Source organism: Sus scrofa, chromosome 10, assembly GCF_000003025.6.
Source record: "Sus scrofa isolate TJ Tabasco breed Duroc chromosome 10, Sscrofa11.1, whole genome shotgun sequence".
Classification (NCBI taxonomy): Eukaryota; Metazoa; Chordata; class Mammalia; order Artiodactyla; family Suidae; genus Sus; species Sus scrofa.
This window is the reverse complement of record NC_010452.4, coordinates 51,618,185-51,640,512: the sequence shown is the minus strand read 5'-3', so window position 1 is coordinate 51,640,512 and position 22,328 is coordinate 51,618,185. Positions and strand designations below refer to the sequence as shown.

The 22,328-nt window shown below is 42.0% G+C and overlaps 1 protein-coding gene across 1 annotated transcript; it reads left to right on the top strand.

Annotated features, from left to right (window-relative positions):
* Positions 19,204-22,071, top strand: OTUD1 (OTU deubiquitinase 1). Its single transcript, XM_021064917.1, has one exon. The coding sequence runs from the start codon at positions 19,397-19,399 to the stop codon at positions 20,831-20,833; it is 1,437 nt and encodes a 478-aa protein (XP_020920576.1). The 5' UTR covers positions 19,204-19,396; the 3' UTR covers positions 20,834-22,071.

The following is a 22,328-nucleotide window of genomic DNA, read 5'->3' as shown; positions in this document are numbered from 1 at the left end:
TAAATGGAATTGAGTTTCCTTTCTTCCCAGGAAAGACTTTGGACCTAGGAACAGTATGGTGCAGCAATAGAGGAATTTAAAAAAAAAAAAAAAAAAGAATGCACATATATGTATAACTAAGCCACCTCGCTGTACAATAGAAATTAGCACAACATTGAAAATCAACCATACTATATTAATAATAATAAGAACAAGAAGATTTGCTCTGGAGTGGGACTGCCTAGGCTTCAAATTGCTCTCTTGCTACTTACTGTATATCCTGTACCTTAATTTCCTCATTTGTAAAGTGGTATAAATAATAGTACTTATCTCATAAATTGGTTGTGAGGTTGAACTTAGCTAATACATGGAAAATTCTTAAACAGTGCCTGGAGCATACAAAGAGTTCAGTAATGTTAGTCATTAGTGTGTGCTTTTATTCAAAAGTATTCTGTTAAAAGTGCTATTTCCTGATGTGAAGGTAATCAGAAAAGTTTCCAAGCCGTGGCTTGAGGAGAGGTGGGCTCCCCAAGTAAGTTTTCTGAAAAAAAAAAAAATTTTTTTTTAATAAAGTTCCTTTGATCTAGGTTCATTATTGAGTAAACAAAGATCCAGCAGAGAGTATCTTTCTTCCTAGATGGCTGTTCAATAACACAAACATTGCTGTGTACTTAAAGCTTTGCTTTCTGAGTCTAGTGGTTTTTGGTTTTTTGTTTTTGTTATTTTTTCAAGTATCCAATAATGACTGGTAGAATTTATTGATATACTAAGAAATTTCTGTCTCTGTCTGATTATCATACTCACAAGGAATCCATTAAATGAATCAATGGATGTTCATGGTAGCCAAGTTGCAAAGAAATCCAGTATCTCTGATGTTGTAGTGAAAGGAACCACAGTTTTAGCAACGTTTACTGACTCATCTTGTATCTGAGTCATTTGTAACCTCCCAAACTCTTCTCCAAGTTAATCCTCTTCTGAGCAAATGTCCAAGCAAATGATACAGTGTGGTATTTTTGAGACTCTGATCGCACTTTTAGAGCCAGCGATGGAGGAAATTTTACTCTGGGGGGAAAAATAGAAGAAGAAAAAGAAAAAGTACAAAAATAAGCCTTACAGACAAAAAGAAGTTTCTATTTTCCACCAAGTATTTGGAGATTGTTTGTCTTCTGTCCTCATTTTCTCATCTCCAGAGATGCGTGAGTGCCTGAAATGAGGAAAGATTGCATTCAGATTAAAAAAAAAAAAATAGATTTAGCAATCCAAAAATGTCTAACCAGAAGCTATTTTAATGAATGATATATCTTTATATTAGTGAGATTGACAGACTGATGGCAGTTTTGGGTGTAAGCAAATTTAGTACAGTGTAGGTTAGGAAGTCTCATGGACGATTAACAAAAATAACTTTTTTCTGTTTGGAGGATTACTCAGATATCTCTGTGGAGATTGTTTCATTTAGATTCCAATTTTAGAACAGTAATCCCTGACACCAGAAAGAGGAGGAAGCGACATGCCAACTTAGTTATTTGGTTTTTAAGAGAAAAATAGAAAATAGTCAACTCAATTTACTCAGGTACAAAGGACATACGTTTTACTCAAGAATTATGGCCAGTTAAAGGAATGAGACACATTTTGAAGAAGGAAGTAAAAGGATGAAAACAATGTTGATAAAATGTGTAGTAATTCATTCTCTTGTCATAGCTTTATTGAGATCTAATTCACAGATGATGCAACTCACCAGTTTAAAGCACACATTCAGTGTTTAAAATGTATTTGCAGAGTTCTGCGACCATCACTATAGTCTAATTTTAGAATATTTTCTCTGTCCTCTAAGGAAGGCTTGTATTCCCATTTCCCCATTCCCCTCATCTTCCCACCCAAAGACCTAGGAACCACTAATCTACTTTCTGTCTCTGTAGATTTGTGGGTTTTTTGGTTGGTTTGTTTGTTTTGATTAAAGATTGTCCAGCAGTGAAAAGTTTTGTGGTTTTGATTGACATTTCCCTAAAGACAATAGTGTGGGGTATCTTCTCATAAGCTTATAAACCACTCTTCTATTTCCTTTGGAGAAATGTTCATTAAAACCCTTTACCTATTATTGTTGTTGTTATTGGACATGCCTGCTGCATGTGAAAGTTCCCTGCCTCTGGATGGAACCTGAGCTACAGTGAGTCCTAAACCACTAGGCCACCAGCAACGCTACCCTTTGCTTATTTTTAATGTTAAGTTGTCTTTTGGCGTTTTTTGTTTGTTTCTTTGTTTTTCAATGCACTCCCAGCATGTGGAGGCTCCCAGGCCAGAAATCGAACGTGCACCACAAGAGTGACATGAGCCACATCAGTGACACTATCCTTAACCCACTGAGCCATCAGGGAACTCCTGTAAGAGTTCTTTACATATTCTGGATAGGCTCCTTATGAGATGTGTGATTTGCAAATATCTTCTCCCACTTTATGGGTTGTCTTTTCACAGAGTAGCCTCTTCTTTGGACTACTCTTTATCCCTGGAAACTCCATGTCTTCACGCTAGTTCAAGGCTACCTCTACAGATCTGACCCCCACCCTCCTTAAACTTGCACGTCTTTACTTGCAACCCTCTCGATTTTCTTTTTTCAGGCAGGCAGTCTGTGTGTCGCCACTACATGTCTTTTTTTCATAAAAACAAGTAGTGCTGATAAATTTGCCTGCTCTAATCTTTGGCTTCCTTCATAAAATGTGATCTCAGATTTCAGCAGGAAAGCCTACGCAGAAATAGTCTAAAGACAGCAACTCTATTTGTAACGAGAAATGTATTCGATTTTCTGTTTGAGAAAGTGTTCCACATATTTGGTTCAAAAAAGGAATTCGGAAGGCTGAAGGCCCCTCTCTCATTTTCAGGCCTTAATTTTGAATGAAGTCATTATTTGAGTGCTTGTCTCATGGTTTCCATCAAGAATACGGAATAATTCTTACCACTCAAGAGTAGAACTATCACCAGGTATCATGGTATATATAAATAAGAGTCTTCAAAGGAGATTCCTAATTAACTGTGATGTAATTAATTACACTGATTATTTGTTTCTATCTTAAGGTTTGAGATTCATCTAGCCCTTTTAGTTTTAAATGTACATATGAATATTTATATCTCTTTTATGACATGAGAGATGTGATTACAGTTTCCTTGGATTAAAAAATACCTACACTAACATTATTAAAAGACACTCAAATCATGACATTTAGGAAAGTGGCAAATTAAATATGGATCATCTCTTAAAAAAAGAGTATAATTCAATCATACTCTGGGCATTTTTTAATCTCAAAAATATTTATCAAAAGTGTGCTTAATGGGGAAAAGACATAAATTTATAAAACTAAATGTCTATTGACTTACTACTAAAAATTAATTATAATGCATAGTGTTTATAATTTCTTCTTTGTTCCACAGTCCTCAACATTTAATTCAATTGAATAAATAATCATTTTTCCTATTTTATAGGTCATGACATATAAACATAGGCTGCATTCTAAGATGTAAGAGGCATTTATATGTTTACACATAGTAAATAGAAATACAAATTTTCTTTGTTTTAGTCTTTTTAGGTATATGTGAACTTCCTCAAACTGAAAGGATTGTTTTTATGAAGAAAGCCCCAATTCCTCTTTAAACATTGATTTACGCAACAATCACAGTACTAAAGGAAAGCCTAAGTGAAGATTCAGCAGGGAAAAGGGACCAATCATTTCTTTACCTTCACAAAGCTTATAATCCAGGAAATGGGCAAGTAACAGAATGGTACCCAGATTTGCATGGAAGAACCAACCACACAGAATCTTAAACAAAGGAGGAGAGCAGGACAAGATTTGCAGTCTGTGTATGTGTGTGTGTGTGTGTATGCATATATACACACATCTATACACACATACACACACATTTATATGTATATGTATATACATGTATACATTTTTTTAAAAGGCTGCACCCAGGGCATTTAGAAGTTCCTGGGCCATGGATTGAACCTCCACAGTGACACAAGCCACTACAGTCAGATTCTTAACCCATGTGCCATGGCAGGAACTCCCAGTTTAGAGGTATATTTATTGTGTTGGTAACATACCAGACAATATTTATATCATACACTCTCTAATATATTTTTCAAGTAAGATGACAATGAAAGCTGTATACATTTTGTTATAATTGTCAGAAGGTGGAAAGGAGAAACACATTTTAGTTTACTTGAGTAAGGCTCTGTTCCATAATTAACAGTGCAAGTGTGGCTTTATGAGAAGAATGGACTCCAGCTTTAGAGTACGTAAAATGACACCATGTAGACAAAGAGAATACTTTTCATTTTGAGAACATGGAATTTTGGGGGAAAAGCAGTTAAACAATAGCATCTTTTTGAATAAATTTGAATTATATTAAATTTAATTCCCTATATTGCAGTTTTGTGTTAGCCTAACAATTGTGTGTGTGTGTGTGTGTGTGTGTGTGTGAGTGATAAGCGGGGTTTGGTGGGAATGCCTTGCAAGAATTTTACCAATGTGTGCCTTGAACTGTGGATGTATACATAAAGTTTTTGTGAAGACATAAAACTATCAGGAGGATAGTATCTTTACACTGATAGGTTTCTCAAAGAACTGTTGAAATGAAGAACTATAGAAGCTATCACCATGTTATTCTGCCAGCCATAGTCTGGAAGTGCTCCCGGAAGTGACATTAAAAATATTTAGTAATGATTTGGAATGGATTAGCAATGAGATCCTTCCATGTAGCACTGGGAACTATGTCTAGTCACTTATGATGGAGCCTGATAATGTGAGAAAAAAGAATGTATACATGTATGTGTAACTGGGTCACCCTGCTGTACAGGAGAAAATTGACAGAACACTGTAAACCAGCTATAATGGAAAAAAATAAAAATCATTATTAAAAAAATAGTAATAAAGCCATCCATCAATCATAAAAAAAAAAAAATTAGTAATGGGGAGCTCCCATCATGGTGCAGTGGAAATGAATCCGACTAGGAACCATCCCTGGCCTCTCTCAGTGGGTTAAGGATCCGGCTTTGCTGTGAGCTATGGTATAGGTCGCAGACGTGGCTCGGGTCTGGTGTTGCTGTGGCTGTGGTGTAGGCCAGCAGCTGTAGCTCTCCCTGGTTTCTGGGTGGTGGGGATGTCCAGGGGTGCCGAAGGAGAAACTATAGAGGCCAGAGCAGCTGGGAGACCTCAGAGGACATAGGGTGTTGGCTGTTTCCCAAGGAACATGGAAAGATTTCAATATTTTATTACCAGCCAGTATGACCATAGCAGTAGATATTGGCTTAATATTAGCTGCGTGTGTTCCTATTTTTAGCATGAATAGGAAGAGCTATATAAAGATGGCAAGAAGGTAGGCATCTGTACAAGGTACAGGAAAAATATGTTCAGAAAACACTGCATTGGAAAACAATCAGTAAATTTAACATCCCTCAAATCGTTGTATGTTCCAAAGAAAATGAGTCAGAACCTCAAAACAGAGCATACGCAGAACCCAACTTGTAAAAAGCGTGACATTCTTCACAACGGAGATAGATTATGCTCAACGTTGGAGGAAGCATAGCTTTGGTTCTTCACTAAATAAGGACATAAAATTGCCAGAATGAACTCTCATTTTCAAATATTTATTGAGCTCTTAGAATACACAGGAATGTCAGGAATAAAAAGAACATTCTCCATTCGTAAGGATCTCTTCCTTAGAGTGTGTGTCAGGAAGTGAGAGAGTAGAATTTGAAACACCTTGAGGTCTCAGGTCTGCTACTTGCTGCTGGATGATCTCTGACAAATTAATGGATTAGTTAGAGTACTTGTTTACCTGCTTTCACAGAGATCAAAACAATGGCTGAAATAAAATACATTGCTTCTTGTTTCTCTTTCACTTAACAATCCAGGCTTTTAGACGGCTTCATGCGGTCCCTGGAGGACTTGGGTTTTGCCATAGCCTAAGGTTGGTCTTACCTGGATGGTGAGCGCTGATTCAACAGGACATTGGTGTTCCTGTCTGCTGGGGATGCCAGTGGAAGGTATTCCTCTAAAAGGCGGGACCTACAGGGCACACACATCAGTTTGAGTCGTGATTACTGAATCATGCACTTATCTGCGAGGGAATCTGAGAATTACGGTCTCTAGTTGGTGAGTCATGGACTCACCTAAAACTGTGGAGTTTCTAGTATTAAAAGGAGAAAGAAAAATTGGATATTGGGGAACAAGGAGTGGACTCTGCCACCTTTCACCACTCTGAGCCTCGGTTCTCCTTTGTGAAGTGCAGATGGTTGTATTGAGTGACCGGTGTGTAGAAAATACCTAGCCCAGTGCCCGGCGTATGCTCCACAGTCGTTAGTTTCTCCCCTCCCTGTCTTCATGCAACAGTGGCCTGGTAAGGTTCATAGGATTCTTTTTCTTCTTCTAAATTTTCTTTTTACCGCCATGCCTGTGGCATATTGAAGTTCCTGGGCTAGGGGTTCAACTGGAGCTGCTGCTGAGGCCTACACCACAGCCATGGCAATGCCAGATCCTGAACCCACTGAGCAAGGCCAGGGATGAACCTGCATTCTCATGTTGGGTTCTTAACCCACTGAGCCACAATGGGAACTCCAGATTCCTGTTTACAGAGGACTCAGCTCCAAAACGATGAGACCTGGTATAAAGACCAGTCACATGGTGCCAGGCCAGTCACTGTTTGTCATCCTGCGCCACAGCCCCGAAGTTGTGTTCACAAGGGTTACTAATGCATGAGGTTTCCTAGTTTACTACTTTTACTAGTTAACAAGTTTTATTATGAAATAGTATCTTCTTATAATGAAAGGCCAGAGTGATGTAGTGACTGGTTCAAAGGGAAGGATATACTTTTGCAGTTGAGGAAAGAATTCAGAGCTTCCAACTCTAACTTCTATTAGCAAATTATAAGACTTCATGCACCAAATATCAGAAATCCTAGGCTTTTGCGGATGTAGCAGAGGAAGGCGTGCTATGGGAGAAAATAGGAAAACATATGAGAGTAACTATTTTCTCTTCTGTCAGAATCGATAGGGTGACCACACATGCTATTTCGTCTAGAACACTTTTGAGTGTTACCCCTGAGGTTTTGGATAATTATTAAGAGGAATGCCTTTCCCACTCAAAAGTAGATGAGTTCAAAATACAAATTATAGATTAGTTGACTTAATGAAAAATTTCTTTTCTTCACTGATTCCATTTGCTCAGCAAATGGGCCGACATAAAAGGGTTGGCTTATACTGCAAATACAATGATTAATCAGAGTAAATCTGAGGCTGCCATGCAGTGATTTTCAAATTCCAAGGCACAACCATTCGTGGGCCATGAAATGACTTTGGGGTTATAACCAACCTTTACAGGGAAAAATAGAATAGTAAATAAAATAGCGTGCATGTATGTAGTAAAGTTAAGTGTTACATTTTTCAAAACTTGTTTCGGTTCTACATATATACATATAGTAGTGTACCTGTTCTCAGTGTAAATCTATTTTCTGTTTTGAGCTTCAGTTAAAAAAAACCAACAACAACAACAACAACAAAAGAACAGAAAACAAAAAGCAAAAGTTGGAAGCCACTGCATAGAGAAATCCAGAACTTAAAGAGCTCTACAAAAGAAGATGCAAGCTTATGGTAATTTATACCACTTTGCGGTCAGCTACTAGATGAATTGACTATGCCAACAAGGTAACTAAAATTGACACACTTTGAGATGCAATAAAGAATAAACAGGAAAGCTTTCACTGCAATTATAGGTCAGAGAAAGCAATAATCACCTTAAAGTGTATGTTCTTCAGTTGCTTTAGTCGTCTTCCTATTCCAAGGTATTATTAAGCAGATAACACAATGCAGATCCACCTGTGCACATGCTCTTTGGCACCTCCAGAGTGCCTTTCTGTAAGGATGTTACACGATTTCTAAAAGACTTAAGGATAACTGCTTTATTAAAATGCTATTAGAGAAAAAAGTTGTAGAAGTATCTTTTTAATATGAGAGAGATTTTGACATATCAAGTAAAAAGACAGTATACTTTTTTCTTTTTAGGCCTCATACCATAGTTACAGCATAGTGTCTGTGATATCCCGTTTTTGTGAAAAAATAATGTGTGTGTTTATGTGTGTATCAGGATTTGTCAGCTTTGGTACTGTTCACATTTGGGGCCGGATGATTATTTGTTGTTCCTGCACTAGAGGAAATTTAGAAGCATCCTTAAATTCTAAGAACCACTAGATACCAGTAGCAGGACCACCTCCCCCCCCCACCCATCTGTGGCCTCTCCAGTTGTGACAACCAAAAATGTCACCAGACCCTGCCAAATCACCCCAGTTGAGAACCACTGATACAGATATAACTGACCAAGGAGTGTCTCTTTAGTGGATAGACTTTTTTTTTTTTAATGTCTTTCTCTTTTGGTTGTTTATAGATTCTGATTTTTCTATAATGAGCATATGGTATCTTCATAATAAAAAATTCCTATAAAACTGTATTTACATTGAAAATATATACTAGTTTCATAGCAGTTACTTTTACAAATTTGATGATGGAGATTCTTAAGCAGAAAGCTATTCCTGGAAAATCAAGTAGGAAGCTCAGATGTACCATTGCAGTGCTCAAGTAAGTGTGATTTCTTTCATTTTCTTCCCATTAATTCATTCATTCAAAGATGTCTATTTATTAGCACCGTGTCTGTAATTTTACATATGATACAGAGGAAGCTTTTAGAAATACCAGTAAGTGATGTTTTCCCTGTGTTTCACAGAAAATTAGAGTTGCAAGATGTATTTTACAGTAGAAATACAATCATTTCCAAAAAAAATCAAATTTGCTGGCATTCAAAATCTCCCCAGGTTGCTAAGCCTTCTCATGAATTACCTCCTAAAATGTTTATTAGAGGAGTTCCCACTGTAGCATATTGGGTTAAGGATCTGGCATTTTCTGCAGCTGTGCTGTAGGCTGCAGCTGTGGCTGAGATTCAATCCCTGGCCCAGGGAACCTCCATATGCCCTGAGTGCAGCCAAAAAAGGAAAAAAAAAAATGTTTATTAGAAACTGTCTTAGGTAACCATGAGGTTGTGGATTCGATCCCTGGCCTTGCTCAGTGTGTTAAGGATTTGGCGTTGCTGTGAGCTGTGGTGTAGGCTGGCAGCTGTAGCTCCAGCCAGATCTGGTGTTGCTGTGGCTGTGGCCTAGGCTGGCAGCTGTAGCTCCAATTCAACCCCTAGCCTGGGAACCTCCATATGCTGTGGGTGCGGTCCTAAAAAAAAAAAAAGAAAAAGAAAAGAAAATGTGACTCCTAACTTAAAAAAAAAGAAAAAGAAATTGTCCTAGGTCCCCTCATATAAAAGTGCAAACATAGTGCAAAGATGCTCACCATGACACTCCTTGACTAGTGATGGAGTTACAACAATATAAATGTTTTTAAAAATACATTATCCCACATCCATACTTTGGGATTTTTTTTTTCTAGACATTAGAAGAATGAAGTAGAGCTCTATATGGTGAGATGAAAAGTGCTTAGTATATACTAGTTAAGGAAAAAAGCATAAGACAAGAGAAAATATGCACAGTATAATCCCTCTATGAAAATATTTTATAGGCACATATACATATGCAATATACAACCTATATATGCCCATAAAAGTTCCAGAAATATCTATTATAAATTGTTAACCATGCTTTTTTTTTTTTTTTTTTTTGGCTTTTTTTGCTATTTCTTGGGCCGCTCCCGCGGCACATGGAGGTTCCCAGGCTAGGGGTCGAATCGGAGCTGTAGCCACCAGCTTATGCCAGAGCCACAGCAACGCGGGATCCGAGCCGCGTCTGCAACCTACACCACAGCTCACGGCAACGCCGGATCGTTAACCCACTGAGCAAGGGCAGGGACCGAACCTGCAACCTCATGGTTCCTAGTCGGATTCGTTAACCACTGCGCCACGATGGGAACTCCAACCATGCTTAATTACCTCTGGAGCATGAGATAGGGCGAGAGTGTGGAAAGGAATCTCACTTTATTTTTTTTTTTTGGCTGCACCCCTCAGTGTGTGGAAGTTCCCTGCCAGGGATCCACTTCGCGATACTGCAGTGGTGATGCTGGATCTTTAACCTGCTGCGCCTCCGGAGAATTCCCTCACTTTAATTTTTATATGTTTAGTTCCCATCATGGCGCAGTGGCTAATGAATCTGACTAGGAACCATGAGGTTGTGGGTTCGATCCCTGGCCTTGCTCAGTGGGTTAAGGTTCCAGCGTTGCCGTGAGCTTGGTGCAGGTTTCAGATGCAGCTTGGATCCCGCGTTGCTGTGGCTCTGGCGTAGGCTGATACCCCTAGCCTGGGAACCTCCATCTGCCGCAGGAGCGGCCCAAGAAATGCCAAAAAAGACCCCCCCCCAAAAATCCAATAATTTTTATATGTTTGCATTGCTTTGATTTTTTACAATATCAATTATTTTAAAATACTAAGAAGTGATTTTGAAGTAACTTCATGTCTACCCTCCATCTTTTTTCTTAAGTCTTGCTGCAATAGTTATATAATGGCTGGACCTTCCACAATTGACCCCTTAGTCATTAAGAGTGTGTCGCTCAGCCTGGCCTTCAACCCACTGAGAGGGAGAGCAGTGTGAGAAGGTCTCTCCTTTCTCCCCCTTCATAAACATCCAAGATATTTAAAATGTTGGCGTACAGCCAGACAACTGAGTCGTAATAGAACCACCTTTGACAACAGATGACTGCATACACTACATTGTTGTTTAACGTGTGTGTGTGTGTGTGTGTGTGTGTGTGTGTGTGTGTGTGGTGTCTTGTTTCCCCTAGTTTATGTTAAGTCCTTTCTAAACAGGCACAGCCTTAATCCCTTGGACTGCTATAAGAGAACGCCCTCGACTGGGTAGCTTATAAACAACAGAAACTCACTTCTTGGGGTTCTGGAGACTGGGAGCCCAAGATCAAGGTGCCCTGGGGTCGGGTCTGGTGAGGGCCCTCTTCTGGGATGCAGAGATCTTGTTTTGTCCTCACCTCCTAATAGTATCATTTTTGCAGCTTAGGATTTCCACATATGAATTCTGGGGAGACATGAGCATTCAAACCATGTCATGGGCCATAGGCTCTAGTTCTGTTTCTCCCTCTGCAACCACCAGGGCTATTTATTACTAGATTATTATATTGGTGAAGGCAACCAGAAGCAGGCCACAGAGAAAGGAATAAACCGTGTCAGGTCTAAAAACCCCTATCCTAATGTGGTCCCAAATCTGGTGAACGGAATTCAGAGAATGCCTCAGGCTTTGAGTGTCTCCCCTTCATGCTGGGTTGATTTAAAACTGTGTGTGGGAATTGATTATTCCGTGCATATGACGTGATCTGAACCTCCTCGTGAATGACAACTCTGACTTTCGTTTTTCTCCATAGTTCATTGAATCCACAAGATGAAAAATGCCATTGCCTAGATAAGGACTTGAACCAGAAGAACTAGGGGAACTGCTGGGCTATTTATCAAAAGGATCTGCACATTTTTCAAGCCTAAATTAGGAGTCAGTGATTATGTATACTTTCCTGCTTTCACTCCACTTCTTGTTTTATTTTTTTCCTATAAAAGGCAAAAAACTCTTGATTACTTATGATCGAGTCATTATAAATTGATTTACATTTTCTGGAGGGATAAGATCACTAGATAGATGATAGGCTCTTCAGAGATACTAATAATTTCAGAAGAGCTATATGGTTTAAATAATGGAGAGGTGCTTTCATTTCTGCCTGGAAACTTCGCTTCCAGCCAGTGACATGTCAGCAGTGGGAAACATGCTAGAGAAAGAATATTGTGGTGTTGGTATGAGGTAGTGCCCTCTGTTTATTTATTTGTTCACTTTAAATTGTCAGTTTAACAGCATGAATCTATATCAACCCACACAATACTTCCTAAGATGATTGCCTTTATTGCTGATGTTCCATTTTTTCCTTGACAATATTCAGAAAAGATTTATTGAGAGTCTGCTGTGCCTCAGGGACTTTTCAGAATCTTTCCCACCACATATTGTATATTTTTAAGTTTAGTTTGGTTCTATATATGGTTAAACTGGGACATATTCCCATATGCTTTATGCATGTTAGTGCTCATTAAATGTTTGTTGAAAAGAATATAAAATTATTTTTGTATCTTGACAATTCCACAAAAAGCTTAAGAAATAAAATTATAAATTCAAACAGCATTTCACTAGCCCAGCTCTTCAAATATCCCTTCCACGTGGGCATAAATGATTTGGTTTCAGTAAGTTTCAACTCCTTTATATCATTTAACAATTAGGTTTAAGTGCTGTATAGATACTGTACATTTGTCAGAAAAATCAATAAGATATATAAAATGTATGATTTATGAAATAATGTCATGAAGTAAGTGCTGCTGCTGTGATATTTTATAAATGATACGTAATCATCTTTCTATATCAAACAGCACAGTTCTAGCTCATAATAGGGTTTTTTTAAACAGCTTCATTTAGATGTAGTACACATGCCATAAAATTCATCCTTCAAAAATATTCGTGGTGCAGTGGTTAATGAATCCAACTAGGAACCATGAGGTTGCAGGTTCAATCCCTGGCCTTGCTCAGTGGGTTAAGGATCTGAGCGTTGCCGTGAGCTGTGGTGTAGGTCACAGACGCGGCTTGGATTCTGTGTTGCTGTGGCTGTGGTGTAGGCCAATGGCTGCAGCTCTGATTAGACCCCTAGCCTGGGAACCTCCATGTGCTGCAGGAAGTGGCCCTATAAAAAGGCAAAAAGACAAAAAAAAAAAAAAAAAAAGATTCAACTTAGTGGTGGTTTCTAGTATATTGACAGAGTTGTGCAACCATGACCACAATCTAATTTTAAATATTTTCATCACTCCAAAAAGGCATCCATCCCCACTGGTAGTGACTCCCTCTTCCTCCTCCTCCCCAGTCCCTGGCAGCCACTCATCTGTTTTTAGTCTCTATGGGTTTGCTGATTCTGGGCCTTTCATAGAAATGAAATTACACAATATGTGCCCTTTTGTGTCTGATTTCTTTCACTTAGAATAATGTTTTCAGGAGTTCTCTGGAGGCCTATCACGTTAAGGGTCTGGTGTTGTCACTGCTGTGGTGCAATTTCCATCCCTCGCCTGGGAACTTCTGCATGCCACAGGCGCATCAAAAAAAAAAAAAAAAAATCAAAATGAATAATGTTGTTGCATCATTTATCAGTACTTCAATCTTTTTATGGCTGCATAGTATTTTATTGTGTGGCTATACCACATTTTTAAAATCTGTTCATTAGCTGATGGATAACTGGGTTGTTTCCTTTTTTGGCAATTATGAATAGCGCTATTATGAACACTGATACACACTTTTTTTTTTTTTTTTTTTTTTTTTTTTGTCTTTTCAGGGCCACACCAGCAGCATACGGAGGTTCCCAGGCTAGGGGTCGAGTCAGAGCTGTAGCTACCGGCCTACGCCACAGCCACAGCAATGCCAGATCCTTAACTCACTAAGCGAGGCCAGCAATCGAACCCGAGTCATCATGGATGCTAGTGGGTTCGTTCACTGCTGTGGCACCATGAGAACTCCTGATATACACATTTTTTTGGTGTGGATACATGCTTTTGTTTCTCTTGGTTATACACCTAGCAGTGTAAGTACTGGATCCTATGGTAACTCTATGTGTAACCTTTTGAGGAATTGCCAAATTGTTTTTCAAAATGTTTTCAAAGTTCCATGTTGGAGTTCCTATTATGGCTCAGTGGGTTAAGAATCCGACTAGCATCCATTAGGATTTGGGTTCAATCCCTCATCTCCCTCAGAGGGTTATGGATCAGGCGTTGCAGTGAGCTGTGGTGTAGGTTGCAGATGTGGCTCAGATCTGGTTTGGCTGTGGCTGTGGCTGTGGCTGGCAGCTGAAGCTCTGATTCAAACTGTAGCCTGGGAACTTTCATATGCCACAGGCTTGGCCCTAAAAAGCAAAAAAAAAAAAAAAAAAAAAGTTTCCTTGCTAAAATTTTACAAGTGATGTATAAAGGTTTTAATTTCTCTGCATTTTCACCAACATTTGCTATTTTCTGTCTTTTTTGTTACAGCCATCCTAATGGGTATGGAGTATATACCTCATTGCAAGTTTTTTGTTTGTTTGTTTGTTTGTTTGTTTGTTTTCCCCTCACAGCAACGCTGGATCTCTAACCCACTGAGTGAGGCCAGGGATTGAACCTGTGTCCTTGTGGATACCAGTTGGGTACGTTTCCCCTGAGCCACAAAGGGAATTCTCTCACTGTGGGTTTTGATTTGCATTTCCTTAAAGACTAAAGATATTGAGGAGTTTTTCATGTGCTTATCGGCTGTTTGTATATCTTAGAAGAAATGTCTACACAAATTATTTGCCCATTTAAAAATCGGGTTATTTGTCTTTTTACTGTTGAATTTGAAGACTAAGCATTCTTTAAATATTTCAAAGTCTCTTGTCAGATATCTGACTTGGGAATGTAGTTTCCCATTCTTCAGTTTGTCTTTCCACTTTCTCTATGAGGTCCTTTGAAGCACAAAGTTTTTAGTTTTGATGAAATCCAGCTTCCCTATTTTTTTTTTTTCTTTTGCTGTTTGTCTTTTTTGTTGTCACACCTGTTGTGGTCTATACACAGGGGTTGGAAAGAAGAATTTTCAGGAAACAAAGCAAGGTGAAGAAAAGACAAGTTTATTGAATCCAGAGATGCTGTTAACACAGGAGACCGGCTTCCAGATAATTGGGGAGAGCAAACGATGAAGGTGTGGTCATGCCTGTTTTTGTAGCTCAGCGAGAGGAGAGGACTTATGATACACCTGCTGACCCGCTGATTGGTTGGGGTCTTAGGATATACTTGCTGGCAGGTTGGGGGTATATAAGGGCCCTACAGGGGTGGAGTGAGGAGTGGGCCACATACCTTTCCTAGTAGGGGGTAGGAAGTAGGCTTGGTTGCTCAAGGTGGGAGAGGGGTCATTACAATGAGAGGGGTGGGGCGATGATAAGGGTCTGGTAATTCTTTTCTTGGCCAGAGGCTCAGCCTTTAGTCTCCTAGAAGGGGCCTTGAAGTCCCCCAACATCTAAGAAACCATTGCCTCATCCATAGGCAGGTGATTTCTGATTCATATTTCTTCTAAGGATTTGATCATTTTAGCTCTTACTTTTTTTTTGTTTGTTTGTCATTTCTTGTGCTGCTGCTGAGGCATCTGGAAGTTCCCAGGCTAGGGGTCTAATTGGATCTGTAGCCACTGGCCTACGCCAGAGCCACAGCAACAAGGGATAGCTCTTATTTTTGATCTTTTCAAAATTAATTTTTGTATAAGGGGCCCAGCTTTGTTCTTTTATATATAGATATCCAGTTATCCCACTACCTTTTGCCGAAAAAGCTATGGAAAGACCCACTGAATTGTCTTGGCACCCAATCGGAAATGATTGATCATAAACTTATGGCTTTATTTCTGAACTCTCAATTATATTCCACTGATCTATATGTGTCTCTTTATGCCAGTGCCACATGGTCTTTTTTTTAAAAAAATATTGTTGTTATTATTCGCTTTTTAGGGCTGCATCTGCAGCATATTGAATTTCCTGGGCTAGGGGTGGAATCCAAGCTACAGCTGCCAGCCCACACCATAGCCACAGCAACTCGGAATCTGAGCCGTGTCTGCGACCTACATCACAGCTCATGGCAACGCTGAATCCCCGACCCACTGATCGAGGCCAGGGATCGTACCAGAGTCCTCATGGATACTAGTCAGATTTATTTCTGCTGTGCCACAATAGGAACTCCTCACATGGTCTCAATGATTGTAGCTTTGTAGGAAGTTTTGGAATTGGGAAGCATGAGTCCTCCAACTTCATTCTTTTCAAGGTCATTTTTCATATCAGGTTTGTAAATAAAGGATTATTAAATGAGTGAATAAATGGATGAATGCATTTTTAAAAGTTTTATTTTGAGGAAGGGAAGAGGTTGGGAATTTTATTCTTTTAAAAAAATGCAGTTAAGAAATGATGGTATTTAGGTGTACATACCTTCCAGAAATATGCCAGGCTTGGGTCCTATTTTAAAAGATGCCTTTGGTGGCTGGATTTCTGCTGCCGGGGCCGCAGGACAGAATCTGTTTCTGAATTTCCTGTAATTGGCCCCGTATGGGTGCATAGCTGGTGCCCAATAGATATTTATTGATTAAATGTCTTGTCCTTTGGTTTTGTTTTAACCTAACGATTGTCTTTTGGTGGATAGCTGATGAAATTTTCTGTTTTTTTCTTGCCTATTCAATAACTATGCAATTTTGGTTTAGAAGTCTATTTTCCTAAACTTCTGCTAGTTTTCTGCACAGCACCCAAATATGCTAGACAAATGATTTTCCAGAAGACAATCATTAGGAATTCTTTTCAGATGGGGCATCAAAGAACTGGATTAGCCTCCCCCTCCTTCCTATCCTCATCTATTTGCTGTCTTTTATAAGGCCTTGCCTTCTCTCACACTGCAAGGGCAGAAAACAACTTCCATTTCCGAGGGCTGGCAATCATCCCTGCTTTGAATTTCCTGAAATACCATTTCCTCTAGGAAGACTTTCCTGACCTAGATACAGAGTGGACACTGATTCTCACACTGAATCTGCAGTGTGGTAAAGTCCACCACCCCCTCAAAAACTAAAAGGTGGGGTAGAGCCTTGTCATACATTCAAGTTTTGAATCAAGAAAGAATAGGCCCAAGTGGGCCTCACAACAACAAACCAAGACTTAATTGCAGTTTCAATTTTCAACCTTCTGTTGAAATGTCATCTTAATCAACAGGTTTGGAATTATTTGATCAGCACCAGTAAGGTCACCTGTCATATGGGCCATCTCCATCTCCAGAGGAAGCAGCAGCAATCTAGATGATAAAACCCTCCTGCCGTGCCGCCTGCCTCCCAAGTCCTGACCTAAAAATTATCTTTTTTTTTTTTTTTTTTTTGGCCTAACCTATGGCATATTGAAGTTCCCAGGCTAGGGGTTGAATTGGAGCTGCAGCTGCCAGTCTATGCCACAGCCACAGCCATGCCGGATCCTTAACCCACTGAGCAGGGCCAGGTATTGAACTGGCATCCTCATGGATACTAGTGGGGGTTCATTACTGCTGAGCCGCAACGGGAATGCCCTTAAAAACAATTCTTCCTTCTTTTGTGCTAATAACTCCCTTACCCCCCACTTTTTCCTATTAAAAAAAAATTTCCATTTTTTTTACAGCTTTCTACAGTGTCCTTCTAGTTGCTGGATAGGATTTTGCCTAATGGAATTAAGCCCGAGTCTTTTAATAAAGCCAATCAGATCATCAAATTTACTCAACTGAATTTTTTTTTTTTCTTTTCACAATCACACCTGCAGCGTATAGAAGTTCTCCCGCTAGGAGTGATGCCGGATCTTTGATCCACTGAGCAAGCCCTGCAATCATACCTGCATCCTCATGGACACTATGTTAGGTTCTTAACCCGATGAGCCACAGTGGGAACCCCTGGGTTTTGACATTCCTAATTCAGTACATCAGACCTAACTTGTACCCTTATTTTTTCCCCCTATTTTTTTACTCCAATCCATTCAAAATTCATTCTTGCTTTAGGATTTAAAATTTTTTAAAGATAGTTTCCTTATCTCCCTCCATGCTCCTGTTTGCTAGCTCTGCTATGCACACAGTGGGTACTCAGCAAATACTATTTGAGGATTATTTTATTGTTAATTGTTTTGTCTTCTGTTTCAGAGCACCAGCTACTGAAAGGCTAAAAGTAGAGTTCCGGGTGGACAGTCCCAATCAACGATGAAATCTGAGTAATTTCTCTTTCCTAATTGGTCAGTGGGGTCTACAAGTTCCCAAGCTGAAAAGATGGTTAGGCATTTACATGGTTGTTTACCCTTCTGAGTTGACTTACCTAACAGGTTCAAAGGAACCTGCTGGGACCCTGCCTGTCGCACCCACCACTGCAAATTAAAAGTCCTGGCTGGGATCAGGAGGCCAGGATGGTAGTTCTGGCTTCTCCACTGTCTTGGGAACGCCTCCTTCATTAGCTAATTCATTCAGTAAATATTAATTAGTTCCAACTATGTGCCAGGCTCTGTGCTAGTGTTGGTTCAATAACTGTAATCGCCGATAAGACGAAGTTTTTCCGTTCGTGGCATCAGCAGAAGCGTGAGGGGAGGCGTATTCCATAGCTTATTTTCCCATCATTAGAATGGTAGAATAGCTTCTTAGGTTCCCTTTGAACGTTTAAGCCCTGTTAGTTTAGCATATGCTCAAAACTCAAAATAGAGCAGAAGCAGTGCTCCCTACTATACAGTCAATACATGATCGAACATTTGAGTGTCATGGCTTTTCTTTACAAACAGGAACAACTAACACCGTTGGGTAGAACTATTTTCAATATTCTATTCAATTTCAGCGTTCTCTGAATGCGTCACTTTGCTGCTGACCTATGGTAGCAGCTGTGCCTAATCAGGCAATTAGTATTTCTAGGTTAGGCATTTGGTATTTCTCTCAGTGTTGTATTTACTTGTTGATATGGGTTAGGGGTGCAGAAAAGTTGGTTTCGGTTTAGCCGGGCAGTAAGGTGCTGGGGAGAAAGGGAAGCGACACGCTACGTTAACAACATAATCTAAGGGAGTAAATGAAAAAGACGGCATTGGTGCCATGAAAGTTTTAGGGCAGCGCTCTTAAGAAACGCAGTCTTCCAAGCATTCTAGACCGCGTCCAGCAGCGCCCAGCCCGCCACGATCTGCTAAAGTAGCGCAGAAAAACGCGGCGCCAAAACGTACGGCTTCAGCGGGTGAGCGGCCAAGAGTCCCTCGACCGCGCTAGGTTCGCAGCCCGGCGCTCTCCCGCCCGCGCGCCCGCCGCTCACGGCCCGCGTTACGGGCCACGCCCATGACGTCGCCGAACGGGGCGGAGCAGGCCCGAGGGGCGTGGCGATCCCGCGCGATTGAATGGGACGCAGCGACGAGCCGCGCATTCCAGCGAGGGCACGTGACGCGGCCGCGCGGTCTGAGGTAAACAACTGCGGCCCCGCCTCCTGGCCCCTCAGCGCGGCCCTCTCTGCTCTTGCCGGCGGGACGCTCTCCAGCGGGGAGGGCGGCTTCCTCCGAGAGTACCCAGCGGCCGCCGCGGGCCGGAGCAGCGGCAGCGGGCGCGGCGCCCCGTGTCTGCGGGCCGAGCGCGCCGGCAGGGGTCGAGCGCGCGTCCCCTCCCCGCCCCCACCGCACGCTGTGGCGCAGCAGGAATTTGGCGGGGACCCGGGCGTTATTTGCGGCTCCTGACGCGCCGGCAGCTCTTCGGTCATTTCTATTCTCGGGGCACTGGGTCACCGCGCTCGGCCGGCCCCCTCCCCCGGGCCCGGAGGGTGTGTCCCCTCACCGGGGCTCGGCGCGCCTATAAGGAGCCGAGCAGCGGGCAGGGACATGCAGCTCTACAGCAGCGTCTGCACCCACTTCCCAGCCGGGGGCCCGGGTCCCACAGCCCCCGCTCCGCCAGCCGCTGCCGCTGCCGCCCCGTTCAAGGTCTCTCTGCAGCCCCCGGGACCCGCCAGCGGCGCGCCAGAGCCCGAGACCGGTGAGTGCCAGTCGGCCGCGGCCGCCGAGCCCCGCGAAGCCGCCGTCGCCGCCCCCGCCTCCAAGATGCCCGCCTTCTCCTCCTGTTTCGAGGTGGTGTCCGGGGCCGCCGCCCCCGCCACGGCCGCCGCTGCCGGGCCTCCCGGCGGGTCCTGCAAGCCGCCGCTGCCGCCACATTACACGTCCACCGCGCAGATCACCGTGCGGGCCCTGGGCGCCGACCGGCTCCTGCTGCGCAGCCCCGAGCCCGGCGCCGCCGCGCCTACCGCCCCGCGCGGCCGCTGCCTCCTCCTGGCCCCGGCGTCCGGCGCCCCGGTCCCGCCACGGCGGGGCTCCTCGGCCTGGCTTCTGGAGGAACTGCTGAGGCCCGACTGCCCCGAGCCCGCCGGCCTGGACGCGGCCCGCGAGGGGCCCGACAGAAACTTCCGACTGAGCGAGCACCGCCAGGCCCTGGCCGCCGCCAAACACCGAGGCCCCGCGCCACCCCCGGGGAGCCCGGAGCCCGGGCCGTGGGCCGAGGAGCGCCCGGCGGAGAGAAGCCTCCGCGGCTGGGACAGGGCCGGCGACCGCGGCGACTCTCCCGGGGCCGACGAGCCGCGGCGGCCCGACCCGGAGGCCCAGGCAACCCCGGCCCGGAGCGGCGAGGCGGCCCCGGGCGGCGCGGCCGAGGCGGTGATCGTCTCCAGGTCGGATCCCCGGGACGAGAAGCTGGCTCTGTACCTGGCGGAGGTGGAGAGGCAGGACAAGTACCTGCGGCAGAGGAACAAGTACCGCTTTCACATCATTCCCGACGGCAACTGCCTCTACCGAGCAGTCAGCAAGGCGGTGTACGGGGACCAGAGCCTGCACCGGGAGCTGCGGGAGCAGACGGTGCACTACATCGCCGACCACCTCGACCACTTCAGCCCCCTGATCGAGGGCGACGTGGGGGAGTTTATCATCGCTGCTGCTCAAGACGGGGCGTGGGCCGGGTACCCTGAACTGCTGGCCATGGGGCAGATGCTGAATGTGAATATACATCTAACTACTGGAGGGAGGCTGGAGAGCCCCACCGTGTCTACCATGATTCACTATTTGGGCCCTGAGGATTCCCTAAGGCCTAGCATTTGGCTCAGTTGGCTCAGTAACGGACATTATGACGCGGTGTTTGATCACTCCTATCCTAATCCGGAGTATGACACTTGGTGCAGGCAGACTCAAGTGCAAAGAAAACGCGATGAAGAACTCGCCAAATCCATGGCCATATCCCTGTCCAAAATGTATATTGAACAAAATGCATGCTCTTGAAGTGTCTGAAAAGCTCCGCCCTGGGAGAATTGCATACCTAGTTTGTGTTTGGAGAATTACATGAACTCTAATCAGGGTAATAGCACTTTTAAAGTTTCTAGTAGATTTACCGTAGGTGTAATGCCTTAATCATTTTTTTGAATGTTTTCTCCTCAGAGCTAAAGGTTGCTGGGCACCTAAATGATGTTTCATGATAGCTTTGGGTGATCCTACTGCTATTTATGATTTGCTGTATAAAAAGTTGTCACTACTTAATTTGCAAGTTGATTTCTCACAGTGTAAATTTGTTCGTTCCTGGTAATCTATTTTCTATAAAATTGTATTTTTGCACAACATTTTTAACAATTGGTGTACCTTCATCTATGACGTGTTCCATTTTGACAAAAGCTTTCCGGCATAAATCCAGAGAAGTGCTTTATATGAAGTTTATTATTTTGAACAGAGTTTGTGATCTAGTATTTTATGTTGTTGAATTTTACAATACTTGGATATTTCAAATGGATATTGATGCATTTATGTTATCTGATTGGCCCATTCCATTTTGATGAAACAGATTTTTTGTTTTGAAAATGTTATTTTTCTAGAAATGGTCAGCTTTTAAAGAAATACACTTAAGGGGAGGTTGTGGGAAGGTTTTTTTTTTTTCCTTTAAGGGATAGTACCAGCTCTTACTTGAATGAAAGTCTGATATTTGCTGACGGCAGAGTGATTATTTTATACTCTGATTGATATTTAGAGTAGATTGTCTGGTGCTCTCAGTTGTTTTTATTTATATTTGTTGTTTTTGTTGAAAAAGAATTTTAACACGATAGAAGACTTTGTGACAAGATAAGCCTCCTGTTACATAGTTTTTGGATTCAACTGAGGGATCCAAAAACTAGTGGTAAAAATGCCTGCAAACAATCTTGGCAGTTATTTTATAGCCAGAGAATACTGTCTTAAATAGTCTGTTCCTTTTAAATTCTTTCAAAAGGCAAAACAGGATTGCCCTGTATTATGTACAAATAAAAATGTTTGCACACAGAGCTTGTATGGTTTGCTGGGTCAAACAATGTTTCCAACCTAAAATCTTATCTCATTTCCACTTTAACTACTTTTAGTTGTATTTATTAAATAATGCAGTTTGTACTTTTTTATTTTGTAACATTTTGTGATTTTTTTTGTACAGTACTGTATTTGTACAATAGAGCAATTCTAGCTGATGGAATGAATGAATAAAATGTGTAATTTTACTTTTACAACGTCTTTTTGGTTAAAGTGATTTTTAGATGATAAAGTGGTGTCTGAAGGAAACTTTTTTACATGTATACAGTTTTTTTATGTGTAAAGATGTTAGAATTATGAGAGATTTCTTAGGTTCTGAAAAACAGGATAGTATAAGCAGCAATTTCAGAAGATAAGTCTCAATGAAATTAACTTAAAGGTGGAGTAACTCAGGAAATTGCTCTCATTATTTCTAATTATAATTCCCATCTAAAACTATAGGTGTATCTCT